The sequence below is a fragment of the Gopherus flavomarginatus genome, chromosome 8, assembly GCF_025201925.1.
Source record: "Gopherus flavomarginatus isolate rGopFla2 chromosome 8, rGopFla2.mat.asm, whole genome shotgun sequence".
Taxonomy (NCBI): Eukaryota; Metazoa; Chordata; order Testudines; family Testudinidae; genus Gopherus; species Gopherus flavomarginatus.
In genome coordinates, this window is record NC_066624.1 from 24,566,929 (window position 1) to 24,591,891 (window position 24,963).

Sequence of the window (24,963 nt, forward strand, 5' to 3'; positions counted from 1 at the left end):
ATTCTGGGCCTGAGAGTAACACCAGGAGTGATACTGCATGGAGACAGTAAACTGACACTTAGGCTGTTACCATTTGGATGGCTGCTGGGGGGATCTTACTGCAAACACAAGGGAATCATAGTGGAAGAGAGTTTATCCAAACATGATCTAAAGAACAAGCCTGCTGGCCAGCAGCTGTCTGATTAGGTGAATTTCAGCAGGTTGCATTTCTCTTTCGTTAAGCTTGTGGCAGCTGTGTTTAAAAGCAACTGGCCTTGGCTTCGGTGGCTTCTTGACATGATGAACAGCCAGGGCCGGTGCAACCATTTAGGCGGACTAGGTGGTTGCCTAGGGCGCCGAGATTTGGGGGCGCCAAAAAGCGCCACCCAATTTTTTTTAAATGGTTGAGCAGCCGCTGCTGCTGGGACAGAGAGGGAGTCTGACCTGCCGGTGGCAGCCAGCAGCCCAGAGTGCCCCCTGGGTCAGGGCACCTCCGCGGCAGCTGGCAGTCCAGGGTGTTCTCTGGGTCAGGGCGCCTCCGCGGCAGCCCGCAGTCCAGGGTGTCCCCTGGGTCAGGGCAGCGCCCGAGAGGCAGCTCCTGTGGAGCTGCCGCAGTGGTGCCTGCGGACAGTTGGCTGCTCGCGCGGCTCCGGTGGACCTCCCGCAGGCACGATTGCAGCAGCTCCACCGGAGCCGCGGGACTAGCGCGCGGGGCGGCGAAATTGCCGTCCGCCTACGGCACTCAAAACCCTAGCGCCGGTCCTGTGAACAACTCTGTGCTTGAAGAGCTGGTAGGTGATGGTGCTGGACCCTGTGATCTGGGTGCATCTTCTGCGTCCTTCCAGCTGCAGCCAATGGCAGTGAAGCTGCACACTTCGCTTTTTTCACTCTCCAACTTTTTCGTTGGGTTTAAATGACATAATAAATGCTTGGGTTAATGATACTCCCACTCTGCTGGGGGACTCCAAGCTTTTCACAACCAACTAATTAAGCCCCACAAAACTCCTGAGGGATACTGCAGACAGCAGTACCAAGGGCGTGGCTGAGTGCTGTGGTTTGGCGTTTTTCTTCCTGGCCCCCTCTTGTGCAATACAGGCCATGAACTTGTGTCCTGGCACTACCAGCTTTCCTGACTGCTAGGTTCTGGCCACTCAGCTCGAGATGGAATACTGCATCTTGGGACTTGTAGTTTCCGTGGGCATCACCTGCTTACTAAACGTGAAGGCAGCAATGCAGAACTCTTTAGGGCTGCACTTTGGCTACCCCTGTGCCTTTGCTTACACACCCAACCAGTTCATTCAGTGAAAGCACGTACTTGCTAATCTTCTTATCTGTCACTTCTTGAACAGAGGCCGTGTTTGTAAATGACTCTTGGCAGTGTGGCATACATAGATAAGCAGATAGATCTAAGGGGATATTGTGTAATTATATGTTCTGAAGAATATTGAAGAACTTTTGTTTCTTTGCCAGGCTCTTAAGCGGATTGGGACTCTGAATGTTACAATAGTGGCTTTGTCACTTTTTTGTTTTGTTTTCTAATGTAAGTCGTTCCAGTTTTGTCTGTTCTGCATTTTGCTCTGGAGACGGGTAGTTATGAAATACATGGTCAGCTGAAGCAGCAGGTAACCGCACAGAATTTTTTGAGAGTCCAGATATAACTGTTCTGAAGCTCCCTTCCACTAGCCAGAAGAAAAGCATTTAGAGAGGTTGAATCCTGCCTTGAGGGTTGGGCAAGAGCAACTAGGATGTGGTTGGGAGGTCCTGTCCACACAGCTGTGTGTAACAAGCCTCTTTTTACACTGGGAGAGTGGAGGGTAACTCTGGAAGGCTGCCACTGAAGTTTAGATTGGTTCGGTAACTTGGAGGGTCTTTTCAGTGTGTTGCTGGGGAGCAGAGAGGCAAATGTCTCCGGTACTGCTTGGTCTCCATTTTTTTATCTGTCTGACTCATCAGCTGGCATTTGTTTGAATATACTGAATGTCTTGCCATAATGCAGTAACTTCTTCCCATCCATAAGGGGGGAAGATTAGCATTAGAAACAGCTCTATCTGTCTGTCTGTCTGTCTGTCTGATACAGCAAATAAGATATACACAGATAAGGCAAGCACAGGTAAGTTTCAGTAAGATCTGCCTAAGGAATAAATAAACCGGGGGGGGGGGGGAGGTTTAGTTTATTGGCAATAAAAGACAATGCTGCTTCTGTCTTGCTGGTCTTGTAATGGTGCTCTGACTAGATGTGGACGCATGGCTGTGTAGGGACCTTGAAGCAGTTACGGGTTCATCATTCTGGAATGTTTGGATGAATACTTTACATCTGCATGCAATGCACCTTAGCACTTCCTGTGCTAAAGTAGAGCAAAACAACATCCGTGCAAAGAAAAGCAATAACGAGTCTGGAGGAAAAGGCAGAATCAGTGGCAAATTCCCTCCTGATCCCCCAAATAGCCTTCAGCTACTCCCCAGGTACAAACTGACTGAGTTTAATAAGTTACTTGTTAAATTCCAGTTTATTCCAAGTTTTACATAGCCCTCGTCCAGACTAACCCGCGGCATCGGCGGGTTAAAATCGATTGCTCGGGGATCGATATATCGCGTCTAGTCTGGACGCGGTGTATCGATCCCCGAGCGCGCTTACATCGATTCCGGAACTCCATCAATCCGAACGGAGTTCCGGAATCGACGCGGAGAGCCGCGGACATCGATGCCGCCCCGTCCAGACTGGTGAGTACCTCGATTTTAGAAATTCGACTTCAGCTACGTTATTCTCGTAGCTGAAGTTGCGTATCTAAAATCGATTTTAATTCCTAGTCTGGACGTGGCCATACTAACTCTGCTCAACTCCACCAGTTTGGCTGAAAGTAGGACTTGGACAGAAGTCAGTGATTTTTGAATACTTAAAAATGGAATGGTTTTTCATTGTGAGTCGAATTCATTGAATATCTGTGAAATTTCACAAATATTCCTCCACAACAGCCCCTCATTTTGAATGGAAATAGACCCTTACCACTCCCAACTAAGCAGCCTCTTTGTTTCAATTTCAAAATTCAGAATTCAAGCTCTGCAATTTAAGCTGGATAAAGATCAGTGTGTGTGATGAAATTTAGGTGTTGCTTATTTCAATTTTCGTTGATAAGTTTACAGAAAGTGATATTCCTAGGGAATGGCTGGGAATGAAATTGCAAATATTTTTTCTCCAAATTCCGTGCAGATTTTTCCTTTTTCTCCCGTCTCCAGATGAAAGGTCATCTCACTTCGTCATTACCCTCTGCATATTACCTCCGCAAATTCTTCATGCACGTCTCACTCCTTAAATTCAGCTGTAGATATCCGTGAGGGATCTGGCTTTAAGTCCTGTTCCCTGTATCTCCATAAATTATCATCTCTTCAGATACTCTGTGTGCGTGGGTGGGGTGGCTAAACCTACTGTAAATCTCCTAGTTCTCGTCTTTCCACTAGTCTCAAACAGAGCTACACATTTACTTTTATAATAATTGTTATTTAGATTAAATATTTCAGCCAGGTGCCTTGTAATCATCTTCTCTTGAATTTAAATAATCCCAGTTCCCTCAAGGTTCAGAGGTATTGCCCTAATTTGTAATGGGAGCTGGCTAGCAGACAGCCCCCGATCCCTTCCTCGTAGTAACACTGACCATTTTTCACTGCTGCCAGAGAGTGCAGAGTGATGCAAAAGAGACCAAATGTGATAGGCTTACTCAGTCTGCCTCTCAGACACAGCCCTCTGGATTTACTGGGCAAAACAATATTACTTTGCGCTTTCATTTCAACGTTAATGAGTTAGAGAGTATCTCATCAGACTAATGTTCAGTTTTGCAAGAGGATTGCAGGCAAACAGCATCAAAACGTCCAGCAGGTGTCTAGCAGGAATGACAGAGCCCTTCAGGCTATGTCTCCACTGACCTGTGCTAGGAGGCTCACTGCAACAGGCAAGGGATGGGCTAATGGGGTTCATGCTAACACTGTAGAAAGAGCTGTGCCAACAGCACTTTGAAGCTGCAGCTTGGGCTGGACCTCAGGTTCTGAAGCCCACCCCTCTTCCTAGGCTTCAGAGCCCACACATGAGCCATACTATAGTGTGAACAGCACTAGCATGAGCGCCGCTGTCCCCCTTTCAACCTGGGCTCAGTGTAGACGTACCTTCAGGGTTCACTGATGCGTGCAGCTGCTAGTGGCTTATTTAGGACTAAAGCTTAACACGCATCTTTCAAGCTGCAGGGAGATGCAAACTTTGCTGGGCTGCATTAGAGAGCAGGCAGCTGTGCCATCTTCATGCAGACACGTTCATTAATAACATACATAGCCGAGCGTTTGAGGGGTCAGCACTTCTCACCCTAGCAAGACTCAAAGGCAGGGGCATTTTGTGAGACAGTGGGGCCATATTTTCACAAACGCGCAGCATCTCGCAGCTTTCACTTTGACACTTTTATGGCCAGATTTTTAAAAATTGCTCAGCAACCAGTATTCTGAGCACTTATGACAAATTGGCTCCCATTGTGGGTGCTCAGCTCTTTCTAAAAATTCCAGCCAGTGACTCAAAATTAGTGACCTATAAAAGTAAACATAGAGGTCATTTAAAGTGAAGGAGGGCTGATTTCTTGAGCACAAATTACATTTTGAGTCAGCATTCAATTCCACATTCCTGAGAGGAAGAGTTCCTTACAGTAATGTCAGAGAGCAAACCCATTAGCACTGACTGCTCTGAAAAATAAACCTTGCCATAGAAGAGAAGGTGCCTTGAAAATACTGTCCTAACAAGTGTAAAAATGGCCATGGTATACGATCAGATATGATTGTGTGAGGTGCTTCAGTGCAAACTCTAAAAGCAAGGAGAAGCAGCACCGTTAGGCTCCAAACTGGGAGTGCTGCTCTTTGCAATGTTGGAAAACACGCTGGGTATTATTATTTAGCTCCTTTATCATATAGCACAAAGCACAATATATACAGGATATGATCCCTGTTTCCAGGAGTTACAATGTAAATGCCTTTTCCAGTCCTCTCTGAAGTCAATGGGAACTAGATTAGACCCAAAATTACCATTTCTTCCTCTGGTTTCCTCCTCTTCAAGTAAAGTGCTGCTGCTCCTGCCAGCGCTCCAGCAGGTAGGAACTCAAAACCGCATACAGTGCTGGGTACCAACTGTCCTGATCTGCAATTACTGCCAAGTTGCAGCGTGGAAGAGACCCGCTCTCTAATCCTCACAGCCTGTTTAGCAGCCCTCTTTGGCTAGAAAGGCTGGACTTGTATACCAAGCGCTTTTGATGCAATGGTATTTATTGGGCTCTGTGCCTCATTGTTACCTCAGAGCGGGGGGGCTAGAGGTGTTGACGAATGATACAAGGGACTAAATAAAAGGTTTCTCCCTGGAAATAAAAGGGAGCAGCTGTTCAGATGAATCCTTTTCTGTCCTGCTTTCATGTGCCGTTTTCACGGGGAGCTGCCATTCTGATACAGGGCAGAGAGAACCCGTCACTTACAAAAATACTACTAAAAGTCCAGAGGATGGGTCAGAGGGAGGCTTGGTGTCCTCACAAGCAGTCTTCTAGCTCTAGCAGGGCTTACAACGAGCCACGGCATAACTCAATTTGTCTAACTATGGATCTAATCAGCCTTGTCAGTGTCTCTCTTCACAGTGAGATGGCCCAGACCTCCTGTAGCATGTGGGATTTTGCTTCTGTGTTCTTGGTTTATGGCCACTGCCTAAAGATGTTTTGTAGATTCAGAGATTCCAAGGCAGGAAGGGGTCATTGTGATCATCTAATCTGACCTCCTGTATAGCACAGACCAGAGAACTTCCGCCACATAATTCCCAGATTAGATCTTTTAGAAGAACATGCACTCCTGATTTTAAAATTGCCAGTGATCCATGATCCGCCAGTTAATTATCCTCATTGTTTAAAAACATATGCCTTATTTCCAGTCTGAATTTGTCTATTTTCAACTTCCAGCCATTGGATCATGTTATACTTTCCTCTGCCAGATTAGAGAGCCCGTTATTAACTATTTGTTCCCATGTAGGTACTTACAGGTTGTAATCAAGTCACTCCTTAACCTTCTCTTTGTTAAGATAAATAGATTGAGTTCCTTGCATCTATAACTATAAAGCGTGGTTTCTTATCCTTGAACCATTCTCATGGCTCTTCTATGAACACTCTCCAGTTTGTCAATATCCTTGAAGCATGGGCTCCAGAACTGGACACAGCAGTCGAACAGTGGTTGCACCAATGCCAAATATAGAGGTAAAATAACCTTTCTACACCTATTTCAGGTTTATGCATCCCAGGATCGCATTAGTCCTCTTGGCCACAGCATTGCACTGGAACCTCATGTTCAGCTGATTATCCACCGTGACCCCCAAATCTTTTTCAGAGTCACTGCTTCTCAGGATAGAGTCCCCCATCCTGTAAGTATGGCCTACATTCTATGCTTTGAGATGTGTACACTTACATTTAGCCGCATTAAAACACACATTGTTTGCTTGTGCCCAGGTTACCAGGAAATCCAAATAGCTCTGAATCAGGGGCCTGTCCTCTTCATTATTTAGAATCATAGAGTTTAAGGCCAGAAGGGACCATCAGATCATGCAGTCTGATCTCCTGTGTTTCACAGGCCACCAGCACCCTGCACCCGCACACTAATCCCAACAATTTTCCCCAATGGTTGGGTCATCTGAAAACTTGATCGGTGATGTTTGTTTTCTTCTAGGTCATTAATAACAATATTATATACTGAAGATACCAAAAAAAGGAATTCTCAGTGATTGTAATAACTGGCGTGGTATCACGCTTTTATCTGTGCCAAGCAAAGTATTGTGTAAGATCATAGTCCAACATATATCAGAGGCAGTTAGTTGATAGCATTCTCAGAAAAGAGCAAGCTGGTTTTCGGAAAGGACGTGGATGCACAGACCAGATCTTCATTCTACAAAACATAATAGAACAGCCCTTAGAATGGCAACGGCAACTTTACATAAATTTCATAGACTTTGAGAAGGCTTTTGATAGCATTCACAGGACCAGCCTATGGCGCGTTTTGCGGCCATATGGAATTCCTTTACATATACTCATCCTCATCAAAAGCTTCTATTTCAACTTTTCATGTAGTGTTGATCACAGCGAGCTCAGTTTTGAAGTCAAAACAGGAGTATGTCAGGGGTGTGTCTTATCTGCAATCCTCTTCAGCATTGCCATCGACTGGGTAATGCGGCGTACAACAGAAGACATGCCAAGAGGCATTAAATGGACACTCTTTTTATCCCTTGAAGACCTGGACTTCGCAGATGATGTCGCTCTCCTATCACATACCCAACACCATATACAAGAAAAAAAAAACTCGACTCGACTTAACACATTCAGCCAGAAAATTGGACTGAAAATCAGCCGCAATAAAACAGATATCATGACCTTTAATATTGCCTCACCATCACCAGTATGGATAGAGGATTATGTTTTCACCAATGTAGAAACATTCAGATACTTGTGCAGCAGCATCAGCCAGGATGGTGGAACAAACTAGGACATCCGGAACAAAATCAGTAAAGCCAGGAACACCTTCAGGAGCTTAAATACAATCTGGAAATCATCAAAACTAACCCAACACCAAAACCAAACTCATGATTTATCAGAGCTGCATACTTTCAACACTACAGAATGCTGGGGAATGAGAAAGTCTGACATGTCCATACAACCTGCCTCAGAAAAATCCTCCATATCTTTTGGCCCAGAACAATCTCAAGCCAAGATCTATTCACACAGTGCAGCCAAGAGGATCTGAGCTCCATCATTGCCAGGAGGCGTTGGAGATGGATCAGTCATGTGCTTCAGATGGAAGTTGATTCCATCACCAGAGTGGCAATAAGATGGACACCTGAAGGCAAGCAAAAATGAGGCCGCCCAAAACCAATATGGTGAAGAGCTGTGGAAGCCGAGCTGAAAAACCTGAGACACAGATGGAGATCCATTGAAAGACTTTCCAGAAACAGACAGGAGTGGAGGAGCTTCGTCACTGCCCTAAACACCAGAAGTGTAATAGGAACATCATGATGATGATGATAATGTTAGGGCCAAGATCCACTCCCTGCAGAACACTACTAGAAACACACCTACTTAATGATTCCTTGTTTACAGTTACATTTTGAGATTTATTAGTTAGCCAGCTTTCAATCCATTTTATGTGGGTTATGCTAATGTTGTATCTTTCTAGGTTTTTTTCATCAAAATAATATGCAGTACCAAGTCAAATGGCTTACAGATGTCTAAGTGTATTACATCGATACTATTACCTTTATCAACAACACTTGTAATCTCATCAAAAGAAGATACGATATTAGTTTGACAGGCTCTGTTTTCCATAAACCCATGTTGTATGGCATTGATTGTATTACCCTCTTTTAATTCTTTTGAGTCCTATATCAGCCACTCCATTATCTTGCCTGGGACTCAATGTCAGACTGACAGGCCTGTAATTACCCTGGCCGTAGGAGGTAGGTGCCTTTTGTATCACTGATTAAAAATTCCCTCATGATTTTTAAGCCCAAGGCCTTACGAAGGTAACCCCTGATAAACTGTGAATGTGGTTAGGAATCCATATTGCTCTTGGTTTCATGCAGGGCCTTTTAGCCACCAGAGATGCCCCACCACAAAGCACCCATCTTATTTTCATGTGCAGGTGGCCGCCCTTCGTGTGAATAGGCATATCTGTTGTGTACTTTCATGTCGATGCTTGGCTGGGCAAAAAGCCCCCAAATAAGTCCTAATATGACAAATCTGGTCCTGGAGAAGGACCTTCCTTTACTTAAAGAGGGACTTTCACACGGAGGCAAAGTTGGAAAAAACATGCTCATTTCTGCCAAAAGGCACTTACTGCACTAGTAATTGGTGTCAGTTGCCTGAGCTGCTCTTGAGGATGTTGGCGTGTTGAATAAGAACTTCCTGCCCCTTCCTAACCCAGCTTCTCCTTGAGTCTGACCCTGCTGGTTCATCGCCTTGCTGAACTTCTGGCCTTACTGTCTGCAGGCATAGGAGGGATTGTAGTGCCACAGGTTCAGTGTCGGAAAGTCCCTGCAGGTCTGAGCAGGTGGCGGGGGGATGTAAAAGCCATAGAAGGCACAAATATGTTTGGTAATTTAGCAAAAGCGTCAAAGGAAGCTGTCTAAAGAGCTGAGAAGTATTGCCTAATGGTTAGCACAGGTAAACTGGGATCAGCACTCCTGAGGTCTTTGCCTGACTCTGCCACTGACTCGCTTTGTGACCACTATAGACATAAAGAATGTTCTGTGTTGTATGGAAAGGCTATGATAGTGGATAGGCAGATGGGCAGAGCTTCATCCCTCCACAGATTGACTGTAGCAGAGGCTGCTCTTCTAACTTCTCTGGTAGAAGAAAAGGCAGAATCAACCCAGCTAAGCTCAGTCCTTGGTTCCAAGGCAGATTCACTGATAGGTTTCTGTCTGGATTCAGCATCTGATAATAAGGCCAACGTATGAGATCGTGATAGAGCTTGAGGCCAGCTTCTCTTTGCATCCTGTTTTGTAATATTCCCTGACATTCTCCACATTCCTGGCAAGGAGGCTTCTGTGTGTGTTTTTTTTTTGTTTTGTTTTATTTTAAAGTTGCTCTTTTGTCTTTCTGAAATCCTGTGATGTCCTTTAAAACCAGTTCTCAAAAGCCATTTGGCTTGGTCTCTCCCATGGCTGCTGTTTGCTCTATAATGGAAAGGAACTGGTCTTCGATTCCTTCCACTGCACCATCTTCAAACGGAACAAAGAGACAAAGATTTGTAGTCTCAAAGTTGGCTCTAGTCACCTGTATAAAATTCAAGTCCATATTCTCTGGGTTCCAACCGCATTCCAAGGTTTTACTCCTGCCTCCACATTTCCACAAGGGTTACCTGCTTGATCCCCAGCAGATTCTTAGCTCCATGTTTGCTTTTGCTACAGCAGTATGTCTCCATGAGTTTGTTTTTTGGGTGGTAAATTTTTGGAAGAGGATTTTGTCTGGCTTATGGTGATGGTTAAGTGTGCAGAATTGTCACAATGGTCCAGGTGGTCTGGTATCATACCTCTAAGAAAGCAAACGCAGTACATCTGGCCATTTGTGTGATAGTGTATCTTCTGGGGATAGGGGAATCCTTTCTGTTTCCCCACAGGTCATCAGCTAACACCCCAAAAGCAAGGAGGTTATTTGGCCTCCTTCACTGCATTAGTGTCACCGCTACAGCCTAGGGGAATGGAGACCTGCTGGAGAATTGTAGTTGGATGTAATTGCCAATAGGTAGATGACAGTAATGCTTGTGGGGGATTATTATCTCTTGGATCAAAACATGAATACTGTCTGCCAGAGAGGCCCTGTATCTCTAGGGAGTGAGGGGGCTGATGCAGTTGGTGGAGACATGGAGTTAAAATCTGTGGGAAAGTTCTTGGCCAGCAGTACAAAATGCCCAAGTCTTATTCCCCCTAGAGGATCTGGCATCGTTTCATGTACAACAGGCAGCAGTGAGTTCTTCTCACCAGCATATCCAGCAGTTCCAGGTTCCATGATGATAGTGGCAGCAGATGATGGTCTTTGGAGGAGACTGGTCTAGTGGCCAAGAGTCAGGAGGCACGAGTGAGGACTCACTGTGTGACTTTGGGCACAAATAGGACCACTTTGTGACTCGTCCAGGCAACCCAGATTTGACTTTGAAAGTAAGATGAGAAGAGCTCCTTGAGAATGGCTGTTTGCCAACTGCAAAGGCCAGCCTCAGATCCTGCAATATTTGTTTCTGCCTTCTTCCTTCTCCCCACATTAATGAATGTTCGGGGCCCCTAATTCTTGGTAGGATTCCTCGGGGACTGCCACCCCCAGGACACTCAGGGGGCCTTGGGTCTCCTAGCTCTTCTTCCTCTGTCCCTTTGCTCTCTCTCTTCTGTGCCCAAGTCAGCCTGCTCCTCTGTTGCTCCTCTCCGGCCCTGCAGAAGAGCAGCAGCACCTGGGCTACTCTGTACCCTTCCTCCCCTCAGAGCGGTTTCTCAGCCCTCTCCTCTGGGCAACATTTCAGCTCACTCCAGACAATTGGACAAACTGTCTCTTCCGTCTTCTTTGGAGCCAGGAAAGATCCTCCCTTTTCCCCCACCCAGAAATATTGGCTGACTCCACGCCCATGAGGCAGCTGATCGTCATTCGTTGCTGTAGGAAATTTACGGTCTGGTTTCCTTCAGTGGCGCCACTGGAGCACTAACAACAGGAAGATCCAACCCGGGAAAAAAGTGGAAGAGGCTTTTCCTGAGAAGAATTGTGCTGAGATCCTTTTGAGTGAGGGAAAGAATCACAAATATCCTGGACACACACCTCTTCCCCCACCTCCCCACCAATTCCCTTGCACACACACATGTGCGCGCGCGCGCACACACACACTTCTCTGTGTATACTGAAAGAGATTAATCTTGCACACTGGTGTGGATGCTCTTAGTTCGAGTGTTCTAGCCAAATTCCAGTTTGATTAATGTTATTCTGCCTAGTCAAATCATCCTGTGGTGTTGGCCAGATCTGGGATTCTTTTTCAACATCCTGCCCTAAACTGTTGTGCAGCAGTGCTGTGTGCTGTTTAACAGAAGTCACATTCCACTCCAGAGGTGGCTGCATGTCAGTGGTGGGGAAATGTTTTCTTTGGCCCTATAAAATCTAAATATAATTATTATTTTTTATCGGTGGCATATCTGTCTTTGCTCCTGGCTCATCTTCAAGTGGGACAATAGAAATACTTGAGCTTCTGTCCCTGCTAGACTTACTGTACTAGCAGACTTAAAAGGATCAATGGCACTTAGTTCAGAGATTCAGCCTGCCTGTTACAGTGTTCAGAGATTTGTTTACATTTGAAAGTTAATTAGGATTAAAGTAGGCTGTGGATTTAAAGCACAATAGCTATTCCTGACCAACTCCATGTGTGGACAATCTTATTCCAGAATAACTGTGTGCATACTTAGTCTCTGTCTACACTGACAATTGAATGACAAAACTTTTGTCTTTCAGAGATGTTTAATAAAACCAAAACCCTGAAAGACAAAAGTTTTGCTGTGACAAGTGCCAGCGTGAACAGCGTGCTCCTGCTGACAACGCAGATGCCGCTCGTTGAGGGTGAAAGTTTTTCGTTGGCAGGCGAGCCAATGAACAGTGGCTACACAGCGCAACTTTTAGTGGCACTGCTGTAGCGACAGAGCCATGTTGCTACAAGCTGTGTCATGTAGACACAGCCATAGAGTGGAGCAGGAATAGTTATTCTGAAATAGCTCCATGTGTAGACAAGCCATGAAGTAGCTTTACCGATTCTTTAAACAACTCTAACAAAGTATCTGACTAAAGTTGAGGGTTCAATAAGAGACAGAGGGATCATCCCTGTAAAAATACTAACGTTGCTTTCTCTAAGGCCATGTCTACATTGCCACTTATGTCAGCAAAACTTATATCGCTCAGAGGTGTAAAAAAACACCATCCTGAGCAACATACGTTTTCCTGGCATAAGCACTCATGTGCACAGCACTATATCTGTGGAATAGATTCTCCCACCAAAATAGCTACTGCTGCTTGTTTAGGTGGTTTTACTCCCATCGGCATAGAGCGGCTACACAAGTGATCTTACAGCAGCGCAGCTGCATTGCTGTAACTTCGCTAGTGTAGACCTGGCCTGGAGCCCTGCACTTTCTTTACATTGCAAGCAAATGAGATCTCATTTGGAAGTGACCTTTGATGACTCCTGTGTTGGTGGGAATTTTAAACATAGTGCCTGCTTATGTGGATTGCCGCTCAGCTGCCTTTGCATCTGCCTTCGTCGTTGTCACCTAGCCGTACTCTGTTGTCACGTGTACTTGATGGGTTCATTCTAGTCCCTTTGAAGATGCAGTTATCATTGCACCTTTCCCCAATCTGTCCCCTTCTTCATTTCAGCCCCAAATCCTCCCCCGCGGTGCCTCTCACAAACTGATTGATTTCTCACCTCATACTGTACATTATATATGCCACAAACGCTGACTCAGGAATCGCAGAGAATGTGCTTTTTGCTACACAGACGAATCCCATCTCTGTTGAAGGTTCCCATTTCCCGTGCTTTAGTCTTTGTAACACGCTTATCTGGCCCGCGTCCCCATACAATCAGAGTACCTCACCATCTTTAATGTATTAATCCTCACAGCCCCCGTGTGAGGCAGGGAGGTGTTGTCATTCCCATTTTACAGGTGGGGAACTGAGGAGCACAGAGGCTAAGTGACTTGCCCAAGGTCACACCTGCATTCTGCAGCGGAGCAGGGAATTGAACCTGGGTCTCCTGAATGCCAGGTGTTAGTGCCCAAGCTGCTGGACCATTCTTCCTCCATAGCCTGTGGCCCTCTCTGGATTCTTGAGGGATTGACCAGCGTTTACCACTGCTCTGACATGCACACTCAGGCTTGTCTATGCTCCTGCTTACGTCGACATAAGTTACATCACTCAGGGGTGTGAGCGATGTAACATACATCGACTTAACGAAGTGTCTACACCACGCTATGTCAGCGGAAAACACTCTCCCGTCAACTTATCATGTCTTTACCAGACCTACTAAGTTGATGCCGCTGCATCGATCACAGTGGCACCGTTTTAGCGCAGTAGTGAAGACAAACCCTCAGATAGCCAGATTCAGACCTAATTGGGTACAGCCCAAGTCTTGAGGTCTGAATCTGGCTTATACTGCCCCCCTTTTTAAAGCGCATCTTTTACTAATAAAAACCACCCAGCTGAAAGTGGAAGTGAGAGACTTGACTGATCAGTCTCTGGTTGAATAGGACATATTTACGTGCTTCCACTCAATTTTCCTACGCCTGGTTATGGCATTGTGTAATGTTGCACATTCCCAGTCCAAGTCCACTTTAGGTAGTTGCGTGATGGTGACAGTGAGGATTGGAGTGCGGAAGAGGGGAGGTATGTCTGAAAAATAAGAGCCCGGCATGCTCAGCACTTCTGGAAACTTTTATTTTGGTGTCTAATATGGATACAGGCACCATGGTTAAGCACCCAGGTTTGAAATTTTGGTCACAGAGGTTGGAGGTCTCATCTAGTCCAGTGCACACCCCATGTGACAATGGAAGAGAGCCCCTATAATGTATCTTCTAGGCACCTTGTTTATTTGCTGTACTTCACACTCGTTTTCTACTGCAGTGACTCTCTTACACTAGGAGACCGTGTGTTCTTTTAAGTGAGTTTCTCCAGGAGAGAACGCTTCCTCTGTCCAGAGGCAGAGTTTAAGAGCTTGAAATGGTTAAGCTGCACGCACGTACATACGTTTTTGCTCTCACTTTCTCCCTTACTCCCACCCCTGCTGTTTAAACGGTTCAGCCCCTTGACTGCACAAGCTGTAGATATCCCATTCGTTCCTAGGAACGAACTAGGTGGCTCTCAGTGCAAATGAGGTCAGCAAGGGCAGATTTTATTAGTGGAGTACCGTAGGCCTGAGTGGAAGGGAACACAGATCTCCAGCTTACTGCCTGCAGGAAGGAATTTGAGTTGGGAATCCTCCCATCTCCGGAGTGCATGGTGCTCAGGCTGGCTGCAGGAGCGGATGAAGGGGGATGGTGGTCATTCTTTTTTTTATTTTCTTCATTTAATCTGCGATTTCCAATGAACAAAACCTGGATTAACAATTTCAGCCATGGTGAGTCTGTTTGTGTCTGAGCTTTGCATTTCCACCCCTGTAAAAGATTTCTGTGTGCAAGTCGGCTTTACGGGGGAAGGTTAAAGTAGTTTGTAAAATGAACCTTTTTGCTGCAAAAGGGATTTTAGAAAACAGTATTTCCTCTTGCAGCTTGTTAGTTTGTTGTGTGGTGGGGAGTGTTATGTTGTGGCATAGGGGAAGGATTTGGAGATTTAATTCCTTTTTATGTTGAGATTTTCCATTAAAAAAAAAAAAACAATTTTACTTTTCTTGAAATAAGTTGCAGCTGCTTCCTTGAAAGATGATTTCCTCCACCTCATGTTCTGTTTTGAGAGAGGGACCGCGGTCAGTCCGTTTGCTGCTGTACCAGATGTGAGTCCTGAAAAGCATTGATAAGTTGAGGCACTAAAATTCAGGGTGTGGGTGTGGGAGCAACAGAACATAGTCCAACGACAGTTACATTGTGTGTAGTTTTCATCTGCACTCCAGGCGCAGTAAGCCTCTCCAGCCCTTTTCATATTTGGGCTTATTTCTCACCCAGTCAACCCAACTGATAAAAGTTCTCTTGACTCCTTCGCATACGAGCTCTACTAAACTTTTATTGCTTCCTGTGCGCATGCCAATATGCCTTTCTGTGCTTTCCAACCCTCCACCTTCCCTCTTGCAGAGGGAGCGGGTAGGGACAGGAGCTGGGGTTGGCAGGAAGCCTTAGAAATAGCTGACATGCCAACCATGCCATAGATGAATTCTGTAGCCTGGGAAGATTTATTTTTTAAAAACTTCTCTTATGGAGGGAGCAAGAGATGGAGTTATGGGGGTGGGATGGTAGGAGGGAAAAGGATTCATTTGTACTCTGTGCAAATGAGAATTGCTGTGCCAGTGAGAATTATGCAGCTTTATTAATGACAAATGCAGTAATAAGGCTGATGGTATTCAAACGAAGTGGGTGCATTAAGAGGATTGCAAGAGAAGACAGATGATTATTTATTAATTCCATAGTGCTGCAGGTAGACCATGGCCTTTCAGATTGAAGGAAACCAAGGTCCCTGGCACAGGGAGCATACAATCCTTTCACGGGAGCTTCTCCTTCAAATGCTTATACTGTACACACGAGTAACTTTACTCATTTGAGTAGTGCCATTAAGTACATTTGGCTTCTTATATGAGCAAAGTTACTTTCATGTGTAAGTGTTTTCAGGGTTACGTCCTGATTTATACACAAAACACGAGTGAAAACAACACATCAAAAGGGCAGAGTATAATGAGATGCCTAGGGTGAGTAGATGTCCTGATTTTATAGGGACAGTCCTGATTTTTGGGTCTTTTTCCTATATAGGCTCCTGTTACCCCCCACTCCCTGTCCTGATTTTTCACAGTTGCTGTCTGGTCACCTAGAGGTCCAAAATAAAAAGGGAGATGAAATCTCTTTTGTGGGTCTCTCTCCATCTATGTATTAGGGTTTTAATCATCTCAACTGTCCCATTATCTGAATTGTCCTGTTATATTTACTTCTTAGGCCTGGTCTACACTTAAAATTTAGGTCAGCATAGCTACAGTGCTCAGGGGTATATACCGAACCAACCGCTGGGATAGGCGTAGCTAGGTCAATGGAAGAATACGTCAATCATCCTAGCTGCCATTTCTCAGGGAGGTGGAGTATCTACAGCAACAGCAAAAACCCAACCATAGCTGTCATCTGCATCTTCCCTACAGGTTATTGCCAACATAGCTACGATTCTGCTATGCTGCTAGTCTCCATTGTGTAGACATGATCTCTGTTGCACATTGCGTAATTTAGCTTTTACTCATTTTTGACACTTTGCTTTCTAGCCCTCTCTCAATCATCCATGGAAGGGTAGTGGGGATCCCACAAGCTGAGACTAGCAATGGGATGCTAAAAGAAGTAACTGATTGAAAGAGTAACAGATTGTTTGCTGTACATAAAAACATAAGAACGGCCATACCGGGTCAGACCAATGGTCCATTCAGCCCAGTATCCTGTCTACCGACAGTGGCCAATGCTAGGTGCCCCAGAGGGAGTGAACCTAACAGGTAATAATCAAGTGATCTCTCTCCTGCCATCCATCCCCACCCTCTGACAAACAGAGGCTAGGGACACCGTTCCTTACCCATCCTGGCTAATAGCCATTAATGGACTTAACCTCCATGAATTTAGCCAGTTCTCTTTTAAACACTGTTATAGTCTTAGTGTTCACAACCTCCTCAGTCAAGGAGTTCCACAGGTTAACTGTGCACTGTGTGAAGAAGAGCTTCCTTTTATTTGTTTTAAACCTGCTGACCATTAATTTCATTTGGTGACCCCTAGTTCTTGTATTATGGGAATAAGTAAATAACTTTTCCTTATCTACTTTCTCCACATCACTCATGATTTTATACACCTCTATCATATCCCCCCCTTAGTCTCCTCTTTTCCAAGCTGAAAAGTTCTAGCCTCTTTAATCTCTCCTCATATGGGACCCGTTCCAAACCCCTAATCATTTTAGTTTCCCTTCTCTGAACCTTTTCTAGTGTCAGCATATCTTTTTTTGAGATGAGACCACATCTGTACCCAGTATTCAAGATGTGGGTGTACCATTGATTTATATAAGCGTAATAATATCTTCTCCGTCTTATCCTCTATCCCCTTTTTAATGATTCCTAATATCCTGTTCGCTTTTTTGATCGTCTCTGCACACTGGGCGGACGTCTCCAGAGAACTATCCACGATGACTCCAAGATCTTTTTCCTGATTTGTTGTAGCTAAATTAGCCCCCATCATATTGTATGTATCGTTGGGGTTATTTTTTCCAATGTGCATTACTTTACATTTATCCATATTAAATTTCATTTGCCGTTTTGTGAGATCTTTTTGAAGTTCTTCACAGTCTGCTTTGGTCCTAACTATCTTGAGCCATTTAGTATCATCTGCAAACTTTGCCACCTCACTTTTTACCCCTTTCTCCAGACCATTTATGAATAAGTTGAATAGGATTGGTCCTAGAACAGACCCTGGGGGAACACCACTGGTTACCCCTTTCCATTCTGAGAATTTACCATTTATTCCTACTCTTTGTTCCCTGTCTTTTAACCTGTTCTCAATCCATGTAAGTACCTTTCCTTTTATCCCAAGACAACTTAATTTACATAAGAGCCTTTGATGAGGGACCTTGTCAAAGGCTTTCTGGAAATCTAAGTACACAATATCCACTGGATCCCCCTTGTCCATATGTTTGTTGACCCCTTCAAAGAACTCTAATAGATTAGTAAGACACGATTTCCCTTTACAGAAACCATGTTAACTTTTGCCCAACAACGTATGTTCTTCTAGGTGTCTGACAATTTTTTATTCTTTACTATTGTTTCAACTAATTTGTCCGGTACGGATGTTAGACTTACCGGTCTGTAATTGCCGGGATCACCTCTAGAGCCCTTTTTAAATATCGGCATTACATTAGTTATCTTCCAGTCATTGGGTACAGAAGCCGATTTAAAGGACAGGTTACAAACCCTAGTTAATAGTTCCGCAACTTCAGATTTGAGTTTTTTCAGAATTCTTGGATGAATGCCATCTGGTCCTGGTGACTTGTTAATGTTAAGTTTATCAATGAACCCTTGGTTTGCTGCAGTGAAGGCAGTAATGTGCAACATTAGAGCTAAGAATCTGTTCTGGAGCAACTTTAAAATATCAACCGCAAATGCTGTGGAATTGGCTTATTTCCCAGACAATACAACACAACCTTCCCTCAGGCCAAAGCCTCCTAGAGCTCTTTATATTAGAGTGGATGCAAAATTAAGACTCGCTGCTAGTTAAAGGCACAGTCTACTGTGTTGCTTCCCTCTGGGGAATAAAATCACTTCTACTCTCAAAATTTTCAGCTGGCAGACTCAGACAAACACACACACCCCGCAAAGAGCTCACTTGATCTTGATGGGATTACTCACATGTTTAAAGCTTAAACATGTGTCCTAGAACTTGTCTACATGTACAGCGATGCAGCTATGCTGCTGTCGCACTTTAGTGGAGACACTACTATGCCAATGGGAGAGCTTCTGCTGTTGGTGTTAATCCAGCTCCAGGAGAGGTGTTAGCTATGTTGACAGGAGAAGCTCTCCCACTGACATAGCGCTGTCTGCACCAGGAGTTAGGTTGGTATAACTATGTTGCTCATGGGCGATGTTGTCAACCAATGTACATTTGTAGTGTAGACCTGGCCTGAATCTCTGTGGAATTGGAGCCTAAATTTGTTCATACACTTAGCTTCCAATGTACCAGGTGTGATAGTCAGATAGGGTTAATGGATGAGGCAAGGTTTGGGCAAAGTAAGTGCCTGTCTGGGCTACTGTCTGACAGCTCACTGGAGGTAGTGGAGGTGGATTTGGAATTACATTTTAGGGCTTGTCTATGCGAATAATTAACTCACAACAATCTCAAGTGTGATTCTACCTTGCGCTCGCTTGCAGCAAACTAACTGCCTATGTGGACCCTGCTGATGCTCATTAACAGTTAAATAATGTGCAATGTTCTGGTCCTCTTTGAAACAGGACTACATTAGAACCCCAGAACTGGGAACGAAGGCTCTTTGTAACTCTGAAATGTTCCGAACATTATGGTGATTCTTTCAAAAGTTTACAACTGAACATTGACTTAATACATCTTTGACACTTTACTATGCAGAAAATGCTGCTTTTAACCATCTTAATTTAAATGAAACCAGCACAGAAACAGTTTCCATACCTTGTCAAATCTTTTTAAAAGAACTCTTTGCTTTTTTTTAGTAGCTTGTTTAAACACTACTGTACTGTATTTGCTTTTTTTAGTTTTGTCTCTGCTGCTGTCTGGTTGTGTATTTCCAGTTCCAAATGAGGTGTGTGGTTGACGGGTCAGTTTGTAACTCTGGTGTTTGTAAATCTGAGGTTCTGCTGTAGATCAAAGTGCATTAACAGTATCATCATGGTCCACACAGACAGCTAGTCTGCAGCAGGCTAGTGCAAGGTAGATTCCCACTTCTGCTTGCTGTGAATTTAAGATTGCCAATTTTCTACCAGCACAAAACTGAACACCCTTGCCCCGCCCCTCTTCCATGGACACACCCCTGCTCACTCCATCCCCCGCTCTCTCTGTCACTCTTTCTCCCCACCCTCACTTACTTGCTCATTTTCACCAAACTGGCTCGGGGGTTTGGGATGTGGGAGGGGGTGAGGGCTCCGGCTGGGGGTGCAGACTCTGGGGTGGGACCAGAAATGAGGAGTTCAGGGTGCAGGCGGGGGCTCTGGGTTGAGATTGAGCGGTTCGGAGGGTGGGAGGGAGATCAGGGCTTGGGCAGAGGGTTTGGGCGTGGGGAGGTGGTCAGGGGTGCAGGCTTGGGGCGGTGATTATTTCAAGCATCTCTGGAAGCAGTGGCATGTCCCCTCTCTGGCTCCTACGTGGTGGTGCAGCCAGGCAGCTCCGTATGCTACGCCATCTGCAGGCACCACTCATGCAGCTCCCATTGGTCGCGATTCCTGGCCAATGGGAGCTGCAGAGCTGGCGCTTGAGATGGAGCAGCGTCCATAGTCCCCTAGCTGCCCCTGTGCATAGGAGCTGGAGGTGGAACATGCTGCTGCTTCCGGGAACAGCACGGAGCCACGGCAGGCGGGGAGCCTGCCTTAACTCCATTGCACTGCCGACTAGACTTTTAACGGCCTGGTCAGCGGTGCTGACCGGAGCTGCCAGGGTCCCTTTTCAACCAGGCATTCTGGTCGAAAACCAGACACCTGGCAACCCTCGGTGAACTAAATGTTCATAAAGACAAAACCTCAGTGTCTGAAGTGCAGGGATTGGTGAGGTGGAGAGGAGGCAGATTGTTCCAGAGAGCTGGAGAACTATTTGGAATTGTCATTCTTTAGTGACAGCACATTTTTTTTTTTAAAAGACAGGGAAATCTGCTCTTCAGGTCTGAAGCCTAAAGTAACACCTTGTGCCTCTGTTGGGAAATCAGCTTTCACTGCTCCTGGATAGTGTGTCTGGGCAGCAGTTTTCATATATGGGACGTCAGCTTGTGCTGGCAATACTGTAGAAAGCATATTGACTAGATGGAATCCGGTTAACCATGCTGGCATTTAAGGCATTTTAAGTTAGCAGCTTGTTATGGCAAATAGTGATCTAGGTTTTCAGCTCTTCTGAACCAAGGTCCAACTGCCATTGAAGTTAGTTGGAGTCTTTACATTGCTTGCCTAGAAAATGGATTGTCTTACAGTTCTGCAAAAAAGGTTGCAATGCATTCTCTCCTAGTAACAAACACTGACCTTTCTAAATAATTAACAAATACTTAAAAATTGAGGGAAATAGCAAGTAGTTATTTTTTAACGTCTGGATTTAAGAATTTTTGAGAATGTGCCTGATTTTCAGTGGCATTGAGAAAAGCCAGTAGGTTTTTAGTACAGCAAGGAAACTTCAAACACTATGTAGGATTGGTAAGAAGTTCTGGCTCTGCTGTTGCCAGAACATCCGAAAATACCACATTACAGAGAGGAAAGCAGTTCTGTGCAATGACTACTGGCCAAAACTAGAGCTGCCACCCATTTGGACTTTTTAGCAAAATAATTTTCCTGGATCTGGCTGGCTTTGTATGATGTTCACTGTCCTAACTTCACATAGGGTGCAATATGCTCTCTGGCAAAAATGGCGCCCACAATTCACCACTGGTGCAGCCCCACTAGTTGTAGCCATGTTGGGAGCATTAGTGTGACCAAGACTCAGGTGGGATCAGGTGTTCTTTCCACTGTGTGGTCCATTAGTTCTCTGAGCATTAAAATTTCCTGCCCCTTGTCTACACTATGGCTTCCACTGTTGCTGGAAGTGGTGGTGAGTTTTAGGTCCCATTTTTTGGCCAACATAGAGAAAGTGATTGCGTGGCGATGCTGTGTTGAACTACAGTGGCCATGATGCAATGCTGCATCCTCTCACCATCAAAGTACCTACAGTGCAAGCATCTCAGCATTGAGATGAGGAGACTGCCCATGGCTGATTTGAGTTCAGATTAAGGTGGGGTCCCTTAGTCCAAACAAAGTGTTTTTGTCATCAGTAGGACGATTAACAGGAAAGTGATGGAGCAATCCCAGAGGGGGTGGGATATATACATTTGTTTTGTGTAGCATCTGAGCAGCTGATTTTGTTTGTTCTTTTGTGCCTTTAATCTCTGTAATTAAAGCACCCACCTTCCACTGTATTAAGAGCTATAGAAATTACTTAAATATATCTATACATTAATGGCTGGGTGGTTACCTAGGAGCATTGAGTAGGGAGAGAGACACATCCGCTCGTATAGTAGCTGCTGCAATCGAAGGTGTGTGTTCATACCTTCCTTTTTGTGTGATCTTTAAGGGAGGCCCACTGACAGAGGTACTGCTATTCTTTAAACATTGAAAAGAAGGTACCCCGAGTTACTCAGCATCACTTCCACTTTGAAAGAATCTGCTCTTTGGGTCAGCTCTGTAAACATTGCCTATAATTTTGCACCTGCAGTAATGTGTCCACCACTGGGTTGGAGCTTCAAATGCCGGAACATAGATATCTAACTACCTAACAGGGGCTCCAGATTGGGTGCTAAGAAGTCAAAATGCTGCCATTTGTGCCTGTGATTGACTGTGCTGACACTGATTATTGGTGCAACCTAATGTGCAGGTAGGAGTGGGGAGGGGAAGGGTAGAAATTAGAGGCCATTTTGAAAAGCACTTGTCCTTTATGTCTAGCCAACTGTGTGGCAGAAGTTTTGTTCAAGTTCCTGTTTCTGTAGATTGCAGTGGAGTGTCGTGGTGTTTTGGCTTGTTATGGGTTTGTGAACTGGAAATAGTAACTTCCCTTCACATCTGAAAGTTGTTTTTTATTCTTCATTTCCTAACAGTGACCCCCTAGCCCCCTCACAAATTAGCTTCCAGCATTTCTACCAAAACATGTTTCAGTGTGCAGCGGAGTGAGGGTAACGTTCCTGGGGATTCTTGGAATCCGTGTGGTTACCACTCAGAGCAGAACTGGAACTGTTTGTGCACATCTGTGTCCATTTCCCTCTGGTTGGTTTGTGTGCTGTGCTTCATTTCACTTTGAGAGCCTGCAGGCTGGAGGGGGTCAAGGTAGGCGGGCTACTCTTCTCTTCTGAGACACAAGTGCAGCAAGTTGTGTGAGTTCTAGATTAGTCCCAGCCGGATGTTTTGTCTGGCCAGACACATTTTGAAACTCATTTTATTTTTACTAAAAGATTCAATATAACTTCTTAAAAAAGAGCCTGGCTGGCTACGTGGAGCAAAGGTAGCAATAGGATAAGAGTCAGGAAGAGAATAGCTTAAAGTGTGCAGAAGAAAAACAGGTTTCAGTGGTATCCGGGTTAGTCTATCAGCAAAAACAACGAGGAGTCCTCGTGGCACCTTAGAGACTAACACAGTTATTTGGGCATAAGCTTTTGTGGGCTAGAACCCACTTCATCAGATGCATGGAGTGGAAAATACAGTAGCAGGTATAAATACCTGTATTTTCCATTCCATGCATCTGATGAAGTGGGTTCTAGCCAATGAAAGCTTATGCTCAAATAACTGTGTTAGTCTTTAAGGTGCCACAAGGACTCCTCGTTTTTTTTAAGAAGAAAAACAGTAACTTGGCAACCCAAGATCTAGATCCAGGCAAATGTAACCATCCTATGACGCAGGAGGTGGATGATCCTGCCAAACCAAAGCTCAGAGGGCCTCCAATACTATTCGTTTGCCTTGCTAGCTCCTTGTCCCAAGCACCACAGTGGGCAAGTTGTCCTAGTCTTTTGGGCCTCCTGTCCTTAAAAAAGAGCTGAGGTTTGAGTTGACTGTGGCATCCTTGGGTCAAGGGGAGAGGTATCTGTGTTGTCTCCCTGGCACGGCCCTTCATATATCTCGATCAGAAAAGCTAGTGAAATGCAGGTGGGGAAGGAGGAAAGAAGGGTTACTTGGCATCATGCCTGCTGTATGCCCTGTCTTTTTTTTTCCCATTAGCACTCTTCATGCTCCATTGTTTCTGCCAGACATGTGTTATGCAGCTGCAAAGTTTAAATATGTCACATTTAACCCCCGAGCGACCACCACGCTCCTGCTCTCAGGTGCAAGCTGAGGGTCATGAGAGCAAGCATCCTGCTGTGGCCAAGGAGGAGTAAAAGAGCTAAAATGCAGAGAAGGGCGGAAATGTGTGTGTGGGACATGTGTATATAATTACCTGTGATGGAGGGACTGCATCAAATTTCATCCTATGCACAAACACATGTGACCTACCCCTGCTAAATGCATGTCTGGCTAGGTCTCTCCTTGTCCACTATATATTCCTGATGGTAAAGCCAAAGCACAGACACAACCCCCCTGCTTCTGTAAACTTCATTGGCCTGACTGGCCACTTCCTCCTTCATTTAGCTAGTAAACAAGAAGGCTGAAGATAACTGCAGTTACAGGAAAGCCTAGTGGAAGGCAGCCCACATCTGTCCGTCTCTGTCTTTCCCCTCAAAGCAGGCCTTCTGCAGCCCCTCTAATCTGAGCCTGCAGTGCTGCCATATACTCAAAGCCACAACAGTTTGGTTGATTGAAGTAATCCCATGATCTTCAGTGCAGCATAAAGTGAGCAGTGGCTTCTGTCAGGGTGAATATCAAGATCTATTGGCCCAGTGAGGCGAATGTTGAATGAAGAGGAGCTGGCCATCCATTTTCCCCCTCTGTGAAATGGGAAGAATAGCATGTATCCACCTCTCAAAGGTCTAGAGTGTGACCTAATTTAGTTGGGGTCCAGTTCTGCCCTTGGAAAAAGATACTTGCAATTCCCATGGAGGTCAATGGGAGCTGCACACAGGAATGTGGCCCTTGTGTTTTAAATGGCTGTTGAGACCCATCAATGTAAGACATTCCAAATGTTGAAAGGACTATATTTAAAGTCTAATGCATCATGAGGGTTGAGATAACACAAGGTGGGAAATCTTAAGTTATGACAGTGGGGCTGCACACAACAGGGCAGAATTTGGCCTTTTGGCCCATAGTTATATATTTCTGCATATCACATAGTCCTCACTCCTATACCTCTCTATAGCAGCACTGTGACATCAGTGCTTGTAACTTCATAGTAACTTCTGCTTTTAGTATTGAATTTCCTTTGCTTTTAAGAGAGGACGAAAGAGAAGAGCGACTAACAGCAGCTCACTGAATAGCCCAGCGTTGAAATAAAAGCTTCAATGGATGGAGCTGCAGATACGTGCCTAGGCATGTGGAGGAAATAGTATCCTGTGCATAGGCAGAATGACATTTCCAAACCAAATTACTTCAGACCAAAGCACTGAG

General features: G+C 45.0%; 1 protein-coding gene across 14 annotated transcripts in view; it reads left to right on the top strand.

The window, feature by feature from the left end:
* The window catches only part of STARD8 (StAR related lipid transfer domain containing 8), a 149,473-nt gene that overhangs the window by 82,545 nt on the left and 41,965 nt on the right, over positions 1-24,963 (top strand). For 2 of the 14 annotated variants that reach the window (XM_050964594.1, XM_050964598.1), the window contains exon 1: positions 14,357-14,649. The exons of the other annotated variants lie outside the window; for them this stretch is intronic. In XM_050964594.1, coding sequence (XP_050820551.1) covers positions 14,529-14,649 — 121 coding nt within the window. In that variant the 5' untranslated portion in view covers positions 14,357-14,528. Of the gene's footprint in view, positions 1-14,356; positions 14,650-24,963 lie in introns of those variants that run through there. 14 annotated transcript variants of the gene reach the window in all.